Raw genomic sequence first — 13737 nt, 5'->3', positions numbered from 1 at the left:
CAGGCGATCCATCCTCCTTGGCCTCCCAAAGTGCTGGGGTTATAGGCTTGCGCCACTGTGCCTGGCCTTAGTAAGAGTAATCTAAACATCCATTTGCAGAAGAGTGGATAAATTGTGACATATTCCTCAAAGTAATACCATTTCATTGTAGCTGTGAGGATGAATGAACTGGAGTAGGCTTGTACTAGAGTAAATTTGGCATCATAGCAATTCCCTTATATAGTCACCTTTGCATTATAGGGGGGAAACCTGGAACTGTATTTTCCAGTGTCTCATTTCTGTACAGTTTTAAGTTAGTCTTCAGTGAGGGGCATTTGCATGACTTTGTAATGCAGAAGAGAAGAGACAGTTCTTAATCCACAGTGGCAGATGGATGATGTGAATTTACCAGGCATGCTGAGCAAACTCTTGCAATTCACCTGCTTCAGTGTAGTAGGTGCTTGAGGTTGTTGTTAGTTACCTCCTAGATTCTTAGGTTCACAGAGGCTTCTGAGCAAACTCTTGAGAATTGCATGAAGCAAAATTGTCACTGGCAGCTTTCTTGATCTGGGCTCTCCCATGACTTGCAATGGTGATGGGCACCTCTAATTCTATGTATTGTCTTCTTTTGCTTGAAATATGTAGAGTACTTTTGTGTTTATAACCAATCCCTGACTGACCCATTGAGTTACATATACCAGCATGAGTAAGTTTCAGCAACATATGGTTGAGTTTTAAAAGGAGTCTACAGAATTTTATAAGAGAGAATTAAAAATATGCAAAGTGATATTGCATATGGTTAAGAATACATACACATGTAGTAGAAGTTTGAAAACATGCAAAAAATGGTAAAACCAAATTCAAGGACTGGCTACCTCTAGGGGTAGAGAGGAGTGGCACTGTGGACAGTTATATGGGAGATTTAAATTATATGCATATGTCTGTATGCTTTATTTCCTTTAATGACCTGGAAAATATGGACGATTTGAAAGTTTGAGCACAGCTGGCTGCTCTTTATATTATTCTCTATATTTGTCTCCCTGTGAGGATGATTACATTTAAAAAGTTTAGTTTTTGAAAATCATGATGTAGACTAATGTGGACAGGTTGAGTTGACGGGCTCTAAATTTCTAGTCTGAGATTCTGAAATTGTTTTAAAAAATCAAATTAGGTATGTGAAAGTGACAAACTATGTGAACTCTGTTTTAAAAAATGCCGGGCGCGGTGGCTCACGCCTATAATCCCAGCACTTTGGGAGGCTGAGGCGGGTGGATCACGAGGTCAAGAGATCGAGACCATCCTGGTCAACATGGTGAAACCCCGTCTCTACTAAAAATACAAAAATTAGCTGGGCATGGTGGTGAGTGCCTGTAATCCCAGCTGCTCGGGAGGCTAAGGCGGGAGAATTGCTTGAACCCAGGAGGCGGAGGTTGCGGTGAGCCGAGATCATGCCATTGCACTCCAGCCTGGGTAACAAGAGTGAAACTCCGTCTCAAAAAAAAAAAAAAAAAATTTACGTGTGCATTTGGTACAATCAGAATTTTGCAAACCATAATGGGAGTTATATATATTAATACATGTTTGAGAAAAGTTTAATTTGCATTTGGAAAAATGTTTTTTTTTTTTTTTTTTTTGAGACGGAATTTCGCTCTTGTTACCCAGGCTGGAGTGCAATGGTGCGATCTCGGCTCACCGCAACCTCTGCCTCCTGGGTTCAGGCAATTCTCCTGCCTCAGCTTCCTGAGTAGCTGGGATTACAGGCATGCGCCACCACGCCCAGCTAGTTTTTTGTATTTTTAGTAGAGACGGGGTTTCACCATGTTGACGAGGATGGTCTCTATCTCTCGACCTCGTGATCCACCCGCCTCGGCCTCCCAAAGTGCTGGGACTACAGGCTTGAGCCACCGCGCCCGGCTGCATTTGGAAAAATGTTGAAATTTATTTATTATTTTCATCCATGTTGATAGCATGCCACATTTAATCACAGATAAATACATTTAGTTAGAAACGTAACACTGTTAATGTTAGATAGACTATTTAGATTTCTGTTATTTTATTTTGAATTATTGTCAAAAATTGGAAATGTTGCATTTGATTTTGCTTAAGTTTTCTTTTTCTTTTTTTGTTTATAAAATTATTTTAGAAAAATCCTTTGGAACAGTTACTTTTTGCTTATAAACTTCTTGACAAAGCAATAGGTGGAATAAATTTGAATTGCATGTTAACCACTTTGCCAAATGGATCGTCAGTAATTGACCACTGCTATGCCAAGGTAAGAATGGAAAAGTCTTAGATGTAAGTTTTACTTAACTGGGAAGAGGACTGGCCTTGAAAGTAAGTAGGTAAGTAAAGCATGACTTGTGGTGACTTACCTCTCATAGGCCAGAAATATATTTCCCTGTTCCAGTGAGTAATCTTTGAATTTGCTAATGAAGAAGACACTGATGAATTCTAAGGGCATATTTATTAGTGTTTAAGCTAACTGCAAAGGGCTGAGAAGTGAGCGGAATGTGATGGTTACAAATAAGATTATGATAAATTGAGTGATAATAGTGTACAGCTATTTTTGTGTGTTTTGATAACCGTATTTCTTTTTATTTCAACTCTGTTGGACCAAAGCATACCCACCATATAGATGGAGATACTTACAAACCACTTGCCTCAAATAGTTTCATGATGGATTTGCATCTTGAACTAATTCAAGCTCAGCATCGAATAGCTGTTGTGCTTCTGGACAAATTGCAAGGTAGTAGTCATCAAAGCAAGTAACTGTTCTGAATCAGTATTAAGCCCAACTCCAGTACAGATTCAATTTAATTTGAAAACTGTTCTTGTTGACTGAAATTTTCAGATAAATTTCATTATTTTTCTTAATTCCCTAATTAACATAAGAAAACATAATTAAACCTTTCAATATTGCTTTAGACTTTGCATATTAAATCAGCAAACTTCTTTAAAAATTTAATCAATTATGTTTGAGTTATAGTAAATTATTTTTGTTAATATACCCAAGCAAACATTTATTGAGTACCTACTAAAATCAAGGCATCATATTTGGTTAGGTACAAATTAGAAAGGCTCTACTTCTGAGCTTCTAGATAAGTAAGCCAATATATCACTTGAGGTTGATATATTTTGTAATGGAGGTGGGCTCAGAATATTATGGACACAAAGAAATATCTGTATCAAATAAGAAAGTCAGGAATGAGTTCCTGGAAGGTGCGTGTAAAGCATTTAAATCATATTATATATAGAACTCAATAGAGTTATTCAGATGCTAGTTAATTTCAGAGTGAGCAATGTGACACACATTGCTGATTAGTGCAGGAAGATGAAAAAAATACTTACAGTGAGAATTCTAGCCAATGAAAGAAGATAAGAAAAATAATTTAAAGATATAAGGATTGAAAAAGAAGAAACAAAACTGTTGTTTCTAGATTATTTGATTGCCCACTTTGAAAATGCAAAAGAGTCTATCAGTATATACAATGTAATATGTAACTCCTGACCTCAAGTGATCTGCCTCAGCCTCTAAAAGTTCTGGGATTATAGGCATGAGCCACCGTACCTGACCACAGGTTTTTTTTTTTTGATGTCTTCAATTCCAACACCAAAGGTTTCTTCTCATCTTCTCCATTTTTTGTATTTTCCTTCTCTCATATTGAGCATTCTGGTGCCTAACAACATCAATGTAATTACTCATTTGTTTTATCCTGGCAAATAAACAAAGTACTTTCAAAATTATTTAACCAATACCACTATTAACAAACCTACTGAATAAATTAAGGATTTCTTTGCTGTTCTTTTTGTCTTTAGAAAATATCATATGTCAGAGAACTGTGTCCAAATTTACTTGAATTAATTCTATTTTTAATTTTGTTTTCAATTTGATACATACTTATGACCACTTTTTTTGTATTTGCATTCTGCTTTTTTTTTTTTTTTTTTTTTTGAGACAGTCTCATTCTGTCACCCAGGCTGGAGTGCAGTGATGTGATCTCGGCCTACTGTAACTTCTGTCTCCCAGGTTCAAGTGATTCTCTTGCTTCAGCCTCTCAAGTAGCTGGTACTACAGGCTTGTGTCACCACACCTGGCTAATTTTTGTACTTATTTTTAGTAGAGACCGGGTTTTGCCATGTTGGCCAGGCTGGTCTCGAACTCCTGACCTCAAATGATCTGCCCGCCTTGGCCTCCCAAAGTGCTGGCTGGGATTACAGGTGTGAGCCACTGCACCAGGCTTGCATTCTGTTTATATAAAATTTCCTTTTTTCTCCATCCTTTTTTTTTTTTACAGTTGTCATCTTTTTACATTTTATTTTAAACATTTATGTAGTTTCAAATACTACTTCTCATATGACCTGGTGGGTGTGGAGGGAAGCAAATAATAATTAAAATATCTCTGTGTCATCACATATAAATTGAAAATTTGTTAAAGTTTTTCTAATACATAAATGAGTTACTTAGAATAATACCCTTGAACATTTTTGGGGCTGAAAAGATTTGTCTAAGAAATGTATTTCAAAATATAAATAGAATTTTTGTGTCAGGTTTTAAGAAACTAACCCATGATTCTCATGTAGTAACTGTATTATTTCCTTTAGTGGAGGATTGGAGTTTTTTTTTCTAACTCATAGTTCTTTTTTTTTTTTTTTTAACCAAATAGCTTGTTTTCTAATTGTCATTCATATATCTTTGAAGACCAAATGAGTTTTGATCACCGACCACTTAAAGATATTGATGCAAGACTTGAGTCCAAATGTAAATGGAATTAGTTATCATTTCCTTGTGTTATCTCTGGGTTTCCTTGATTTTTTTCTCGGCTTTATTGAACTGCCATCCTAGCACAGCTGATCACTTTGTTCCCCTACCTTGTCTTTCTTTAGTATGCTGTTGTCAGACTAAAGTTCCCTACATTAGCATTCTTATTTAATAATGGTTGCCTGTTGATGACCATGACATAAATATGATGCATCTGTATCTGGCATTCAGAATTATTTTGCAGTCTCATTCTTCTTATCTCCAGTGATTATAATTAGGAAAGCTTAACTAGCGTTTATAATATCCTTGGTACCGAGAGAATGATGCACTATTTTCTGCTCTGCATTGTTATCTCCATGCAGATGTTTCCTTACCCTTTGCCATTGCAGAGGACTTCTATCCTTTAATGGTGTCTGTTAACATCTTTTCATGAATCCATTACCATCCCATAGTGGCTCATGTGCATTAGCACAAGTAATTAAAACTCAGTAAAAGGGATTTATTGTAAGGTTACTGTAGGTACCCTCGCATACCTCCAAGGAGAGACATATTAGAAGATCTCTTAAGGACCAGACCTGAAAATCAAGAATCAGTGCTGTAGTTTCTGTCTCGCTGGGCTAGTATAGCTGTGTCCTTTTTCCCCCTCACCATGTTCCTGTCTTTACTGAACCACCATGATGGTCAGTCCCAATTGTATACCAGTATCAACAACTGGTAAGTTCATGTTTTAGTTAAAAATCTTGAGAGAGCCTCTGATTTCATCAGCCACAGCTGGAGGAGAGTGGAGGTCTTCATGTGGTATCCAGAGCTCTTGAAGGGACCTTGGATGAAACAGTTTTTCTAGAAGGGACATTGAGTACAGCGTTTTGACAGCATATTGTTGTTGGTCTCAAGACTTGCCATCTGTACTTTGTGAAAAGGTAAAGTCAACAGAAGTAGGTTGGATTCTATCAACCTTTAGGGTGATTTTATTTGAGTTAGGAAATTAAATATTTTTATAATTTGGAATTTCTTATGTCCTGAGGTATACTGTGGCAAATAAAAGAGGATTTGATAACACTGCATTATAGTAGATTTATATGAATTTTTTTCTATTAGTGAAAAAAGATGATGTGATAGAGGAAGCAATAGCTTTACAAATAGTCACTCCTTAGTGTTTAAAAAATATTTCCTGTCTTGGATACATACTTAATTGTTATGACAGTCTTTTTCTTCTTCAGTTTTGCAGACTCCAGCTGTTAGCAAAGACATTTCTACCAAGGGTCCAGAAAAGATAAAAAAATCTAGAAGCACTGATTGTTTTACAGGTAATTAAAATTGTGATAACTGGTATTTCCAAAAAATTTGAAAGATAGTTTTTAATCTCACCTTTTTGGTAAAATGTTTGTTTGCCTTTGTAGAATTAAATATAATGAATAAAATAAAGAAGAATACATTATCCAAAGCAATTTACTTAATGCAGAAAGCTCTTTTAATATTCGAGAAAGATGCAACCTCTACATCTTCATGGGAATTTTTGATGGTAATAGTATTTTATTTCTTCTTTTAATCTTGACATAAAATTACTGTTAAAATGAATCTTTTATTAAAAATAATGTGTGGCCCTTAACACTTAATTATGAACTTTTAGATTCACTGTATATAATTCATCCTGACCAGGGTAACTAATCTGTACCTCCAGTTCTGAATTCTGAAATGAGAGATTCCCTTTTTATCAGAACTTCATGCAATCTACATGAGAAGCCAAATAAAATCAGAAGGACCCAAAATGAGGGAAATTATAGAATTGGGGTGACATTTTACCAGCCTAGTGTATTCTTTACAATAGAATTAAAATTCTTAAAGTCCATTGGTTGAGGTACCTTCTCTCTTAGATAGATATTGCTAATTTATGGACCAATCCCCTTGTCGATATTTTTAATTAGGTCTCATTCTGGCCTAGAAATTCTTCTGCCTTCCTGCTAATTCATTATATATTGATTTTATTTGTTTGTCTTTTGAGACAGAGTCTCACTCTGTCAACCAGGCTGGAATGCAGTGGCACAGTCCTAGACCACTGCAGCTTTGAACACTGGATTCAAATGGTCCTCCCACCTCAGCCTTCCAGTGGGTCGGACTGCAGGCATTTCACCATGCCAGAATGCTAAAAAAAAAAAAATTTTTTGTAGAGTCAGAATCTTGCTACGATTGCATTGGCTGAGTGAATGATGTGTGAAGATGTGGAGAATAATGCTATGTCTTGGCTGTTAAGAGAAGAAAAACAGTAGGTCAAAGCTAGGAGGAAGATATGGAGCTAAAGGGGTTTAATAGAGAAAATTTAGCATAATAGTGTGCTAAAAATGAAGAGCCAGAACAAAGAGAAACTGAAGATAATAAGAGGGAGAGGTTAATACACAGAGCCAAGGCCTATAGAGGATGCTTTCGAAAGCACAGATAAAGGGATTCATCTTCAATGATGGTTGAGCTGCAGGGCAGACACCTCATCTTTTGATACAGAAGGGAAGGAGGAACAGACAGATGTAGATAACACAATTTTTAGACATTTTGATGTGCACGGTGGTATGACATTATCCTGAGGTGGTATTCTTAATGACAGCAGAATATTTGTAACAGCAGACATTTGTGGAGGGTTAGATTTTTTGAAAAAAATGAAGGTATGAATTAAAAGTTCATGGCTTTAAAACGTGGATACAGATTGAGTAGGTAGGGAAGGCAGGAAGGCATTTGAAGACTTGGTGTCTATGGAAATATGAAGAGACTGGACATCTTTATGAAGTCAAATCAAGGACCAGAAAATGAGGGTCTGAGAGAGCTAGAAGGGTAGATGTTTGAGGTTAGAAAATAGAATACTGAAATTTAGTATTTCTTGTATGATTTGCCTTCTTTTTATGGTTCTGCCTTTGTGGTCCCTGGACTTACTCATATAAAAATCCAGTCTATGGAAACATAGACAAGTAAATATGTCCTTTAATTGCAAGAGGGCTAGGGAAAATTAACAGGGGAGTACCTAACTCAACAGTAGGGAATGTTTAAGGAAACTAGGAGAGATCATGTGAAGTTGAATGCTGAAAAACAGAATGCTTGAATTTGAATACTGAAACAATACTGAGAGCCACAAGAAACATCAGAGCAAAGCGTAGAAAGGACATTCCAGGCAGAGAGAACAAATGTGCCAAGGTCCAAAGGCTAGAAATGTCATAGAATGCTTGTAGTCCTACAGGTCATTTTGTGCGACAGAAGCTTAGATGCAATATGGATAGGAGTGGGTAGGGGAGAGGATAGTAGCAAGGGAGACTAGAGAGGAAGTAAAGATGTTCGTAAGAAGTCTTTTTCACCAGGCTAAGAATTTTGGATAGACAGGTACTATCAATATTCAAGGTGAGGAAGTCTGTCTTGCCAGTATTAGGGAAGAGCCTGGTTAAATTTGAATTTCGAATGAAGAAGTTGGATGATAGTGTTGGGTGGTACGAGATCACAAGGCCAAGTGGTGTTTGGTCTTTGTTGGAAGACTTCCGGGGTGTGTTCAGATCCATTTTTTCAGCAGATACTTCCAAGGCTGTTTGCTATTGTCTAGTGCTGGGAGGACATTGGTACATCAGTCCTATTTTTATGGCAAATAAACCTTATCTTTCTTTTACAAATATTGCTCTCAGGACGAATCTTGGGGCTTCTTAGAGCCTGGAGAGAGGTTTATCCTTGTTTTATGTTGACTGAATCTTGTCTTTGTATGGCCATAGTGTGCCCGTTCCCTTGTGTGTGTCTGACTCCCACCACTGAGACCAGGGAACAGACTGGAGATACTAGGGCATCTCAAGTTTCCAGTGTGGGCAGGAACATCTTCTGTGACCACCTCTGCTCCTCAGTGGTAGTTTTTATCCAAGTGTTAAGGCTTGATGATCAGTCCCCAGCATACTCTCCTGAACAATGATGTTATGGCTCAAACATTTGGACCAGAACAAATGAAGAAGCCCAGGCGTTCTAGAAGTTCTAATAAATCCTGGCTTTAATATTTCCTGAATTTATGTCTTGGTGTCTCCTAAATACCAGTCTGTTAACTATATTAGCACAATAATTAGATTTAATTTTTTTTTATTTTGTAGCATTTCAAGTCAAATCAGTTCTATTTGCCTTTTTTTTTTTTTTTTTTTTTTTTTTTTAGGGAGGGGAGAATGTACATGGACATTTTTTTTTTTTTCAGAGATCTCAGCTCTTGTTTAAAAAAATTTTTGAATTAAAATTTCTTTTATGTTTTAAAAAGTGAAACTGTTTTAATTTCAGGAAAAGATTATGAGTATAATGTCCTATTAGGATAGACTCTTGAGATGCATTAAGAGGCTCTGTTTTTTATGAGGCATCCTCTATAGGTTTTACCAATAAGGAACATGTTGAATATTTATTTAGAAGTCCTGAAATCTTCTATAGCCACGTCTGCTCCTCAGTGGTAGTTTTTATCCAAGTGTTAAGGCTTAATGATCAGTCCTCAGGGTACTCTCCTAAACAACGATGTTATGGCTCAAATAATTGCCAAACTTTCTATCTTTAAAGAAGACAAATAAATTTGTTTCCCTTGGCAATCATTTTCAACTGGGGTGCATTACAGAATGTTTTACAATATCATGATCTTGTAATAAAATTATACCCAAATCAGTAATTGACGTGTCACCTGATATCATAAAAAGGTTTGAAAAGCCTGAGTCTCTTTAGAACTCTTAAATAATTCATATCATGTCTCTGTTTTTCAGAAATTTTCTGACTCTGTGGATCTGGATAATCTCATCAGGTGTCTGTTTTATTTCTAATCAATTATGATGGACCAACTTGTTCCCACATATGAAAGATAAGCCTTTGATAATAACTCATTAGCTTTCCAAGTGAGATGACTGGCTTTTTTTTTTTTTTTGTTATGAGAATTTAGTTTTCTGTTTTCCTGTCTTGGTTATTTGACCTCTGGAAGTTCATTTTTGCTTTTCATACTTTATTCCATAGGATTACATTAAAGGATTGCACCTAGGATCCATACTGGATGTCCTTGATCTTCTACTTCTGGTCAAATATAGTATTCATCATTTGGCTTATATCATTGTTCTTAGTCCACTAACAGAACATTCAGTGTTTTTGCAGATGTAATTTCTCAAAGGAAAGAGGCAGAGATGCCCCTCCAACCAAGTGCTGGGGGTTTCCAGGATGATGCTGTTTTCTGTACACCATCCATTTCCCCTTCCAAACATTATCATTTGAGGATTTATTTTTCCCCATCAGATGTAATCAGGTGGGACTGGTCCTCAAAAGGAAGATTAGTGATGCCAGCTAGGCCAGTTGACTAATCCCTCCAGTCTTGAGTAGAGGGATAGATACAAGGACTAAAAGACCTTAGCTTTGTACATCCTAATGTAGAAAATGATTTCCCAGGAAAATAAGTTTGTCTTCTCTAGGAGAATTTTGGCAATTCATTCATTCTCATAGCTGTGTCCTGATCACGCTATGACAACTGTGTTTTGCAGACCCTCCTTCCTCTCTGGGGCTACTTTTGTCCAAGCCAGTTTTTCCAGTTGTTTCTCTTACGCAGAAACCCAATTGCTTCATCTAGTTTTCTTCTAGTACTATTTGTAGGAACTTAAACAAATCTGTAGTTGAGATGATCTTAACAATTCCAAATTCCACTCTAAGTGAAGGAGCATTATGGTTTAGCAGGTTATTGTTCAAAATCGACACAGAATCTAATTTATGGTACATTTTGGACCAGAACTAATGAAGAAACTCAGGGGTGTTAGCAGTTCTAATATCCCCTGGCTATAATATTTCCTCAGTTTATGTCTTGATATCTCCTAAATACCAGTCTGTTAACTATTTTAGCAGTAATTGGATTTAATTATTTTTCCTATTTTGTAGCATATAAAGTCAAATCAGTTCTATTTGACATTTTTTGGGGGAAGAATATACATGGGCTTTAAAAAATTTATTTTTATATTTATTTATTTATGACACAGGGTCTTGCTCTGTCAGCTGGGCTGCAGTGCAATGGTGTGCATGGCTCACTTCGGCCTCAACCTCCTGGGCTCAACCATTCTCCCATCTCAGCCTCCCGAGTAGCTAGGACCACAGGCCCATGCTACCATGCCTGGTTGTTTGTATTTTTTGTAGTGATAGGGTTTTGTCATGTTGCCCAAGATGGTCTTGAACTCCTGGGATCAAGCAATCCGCTCTCCTTGGTCTCCCAAAGTGCTGGGACTACAGGCATGAGCCACTGTGCCCATCCTCAGGTCTGTGTAATTGTATGCTCAAGTCCTTTTTTTCCTTTTAAATCCAAGAGCCAACTTCTAATTCTGAACCCTCCTCTTATGAGGCCATGTTTTGACTCCCAGGCTTCAACCTGCTAACAGACTATTTACCATATCCACATTTTAGACTTTTTTTCTTTTTCTTCCTTTTTTTTTTTTTTGTGTGTGTGTGAGATGGAGTCTTGCTCTGTTGCCCAGGCTGGAGTGCAGTGGTGCAATCTTGGCTCACTGCAACCTCCGCCTCCTGGGTTCAAGTGATTCTTCTGCCTCAGCCTCCTGAGTAGCTGGGACTACAGGTGCATGCTACCATGCCCAGCTAATTTTTGTATTTTTAGTAGGGATGGGGTTTCACCATATTGGCCAGGCTGGTCTCAAACTCCTGACCTCGTGATCCATCTGCTTTGGCTTCCCAAAGTGCTGGGATTATAGGCGTGAGCCACCACTCCCAGCCTAGACTTTTTTTCTTTGAAGTAATTTAAGGGTATTGCATAGGAAAGTTCATGTAAGTTGCCTTTCCAAACTTCTTTTAACTGAGTTTTTTATTAAGACAAGGTAGCATAGTGGTTAGGAGCATAAGGGTCTTGGATTAGAGTTCTGGTTCTACTACTGATTGGCCATATGACCTGTCAAGTTATTTATCCTTTCTTAAGTTTTAATTTCTTCATCTGTGAAACAGGGGTTCTTGGGAAGATTCAATGCAATGATATATATAAAATGCTTAGTGTTTGGAACAGAGTAAGCAGTCAATAAATGTTAACCATTATTATTATTATTATTCTTTTTCATTCAGTTTTGTCATATCAAAACTATTATTATTTCTCTTTTACTTTAAGCACTCTGGGACATTCTTTTTGAACTTTTTGTTGCTTTAGATGTATTTTCCTTCATCAGACTACACATTTCTTTCTGTGTTTTCTCTTTGATTTATCTTATTACTTGTATATTTTATTCTAAGCAATATTCCTTCTCAAGATTCCTGGATATGACTTAATCTACTTTTCATCATTTTCTACAATGTACATTAAAATGTTGAGAACCCAGAATATACCTCAGGGAGGTCTACCAGATATGTAGAAAATATGGCCCTTTCTCGTTGCAGTCCTATGATAGTTTACATATGTCTTAGTCATGCCCTCAAGATTGCACTGCATCTTTCCATTAGTGTTTTGCTGCACTGTGGGCGCTAAGCCTGTGTCATGTATTTAACATCGATCTGTACTTACAAGCTTTGAGTAACTTCAGAAGAGAGGCAGGTTTCATTTTCTCTAATGGAAACTATATGCAAAGAAATTTACATTCAGACAAAAAATACTTTGGACTTCAGTACAGTGGTTTTTGTGGCATATTGCAACGCAAACCGCCATTGAAAGAACACTTAGAATTTATTTTCATTGTGAGTTGGTGTGCAAATCCCTTTCCATTGAGATTCCTTGACGGAGTCCCTGTGATAGGTGAAGGCTCATATCTTCTTTCAAAGTTTCTAAACCTTTATAATTTGCTAGGTACTGTGCTAGACAATGTAAGATGTGACGATATAGTTATTTTTGATTATCTGATATGTCATGGAAAGCCTACTTCTTGATCTCTGATTAGAGAATGGTTTGTCTATGTTTTGCAATTGTAACAGTTTAGTATTCTAGAGCATTGCTATTATAGATAACATTCAGGTCCATATTGGTAATACTTTCTCATGACTAAGTAGAATTGGTTTCATGGGAATTTTTCCTTCTTGATGTTTTGGGGATTTTCTGATGTTATTTCTTTTTTTCTAGTTGAAAAACCCCTTAAAAGCCCCAGGTACTTTTTCATAAACAGAATCTTACTAGCAGCTCAATAAATTGGCTTACTTAAATTAGGATTCCAGTTTTTAACTAGCATTAGGGCTTGCCTTAAATTCTGTTAGGAAATTTATCTGATTTACCTAAATCAAGGGCTTTGTTATAAACTTTTCCTTTGCTACCATTCACTTAAAACTTTAATACTTCTGTTAACCTATTTCAAATGGGGCCATGGGATCTGAGTTAGGGATCTAAAGTAAAATTGATCAAGAGCCAATGAGAACATTTTAAACATGCTTTCTTAAAAGATAAAGATCAGCCTTCTTTTTCATCATTTCGTATGTCTTATATTCCAAACACATTCATTGAACTTAAAGAGATAAAGCACTGTTCTTCCTGCCAAGACACTCAATGTTTAGAGGGTATGGACAGTCGAGTACAGAGGTAGCATATTGTGTAATATCTGCTAAAATAAAGATACTATATAATGAAATAAACGGCTTATTTAAATACCTGGGCTTTCTTGGAAGATGTCAGAAGAGGTGATATTTGTGTGGGTCTTAAAGCAAAGAGGACATAAAATGCTCCAGGAAGAGGGAATTGCATGGGCAATTCTGAGGCATGAAATAACAGCGTTTTAGGAAATGAGTGATTTGTTTTTTAATGGTTTCCGAGGTTAGGTTGGACAGAGAGGTAGGTATGAGAGAGGGAAAGAGTAGAAAGTGGGATAAATCTAGAAAATGTAGTCATGATCAAAGTGAAAAGGGCTTTGGAAAAGTTTGCCCTTTATCTGGCAACTATTAGAGGAACCATTGAAGAGACTAGGGAGAGACTGGGAGAAAGGTAAGAGGGAAAAGGAGATTTACTCACCTGAATCAGCACTTCCCAATTCTTGCTCTACTTTGGAATTATCCTTGGTGTTTATAAATAATGCAGATGTTCA

At 36.7% G+C, this 13737-nt stretch overlaps 1 protein-coding gene across 4 annotated transcripts in view; it reads left to right on the top strand.

The window, feature by feature from the left end:
• CFAP54 (cilia and flagella associated protein 54) overlaps positions 1-13737 on the top strand; it is a 318455-nt gene that overhangs the window by 60335 nt on the left and 244383 nt on the right. For all 4 annotated transcript variants that reach the window (XM_010340325.3, XM_074402388.1, XM_074402387.1 and 1 more), the window contains 4 exons: positions 2123-2251; positions 2599-2725; positions 5959-6045; positions 6139-6260. In XM_010340325.3, coding sequence (XP_010338627.2) covers positions 2123-2251; positions 2599-2725; positions 5959-6045; positions 6139-6260 — 465 coding nt within the window. The remainder of the gene's footprint in view (positions 1-2122; positions 2252-2598; positions 2726-5958; positions 6046-6138; positions 6261-13737) is intronic.

The sequence above is a fragment of the Saimiri boliviensis genome, chromosome 7 (assembly GCF_048565385.1).
Source record: "Saimiri boliviensis isolate mSaiBol1 chromosome 7, mSaiBol1.pri, whole genome shotgun sequence".
Lineage (NCBI taxonomy): Eukaryota > Metazoa > Chordata > Mammalia > Primates > Cebidae > Saimiri > Saimiri boliviensis.
This window is presented reverse-complemented; position numbering and strand designations above follow the sequence as displayed.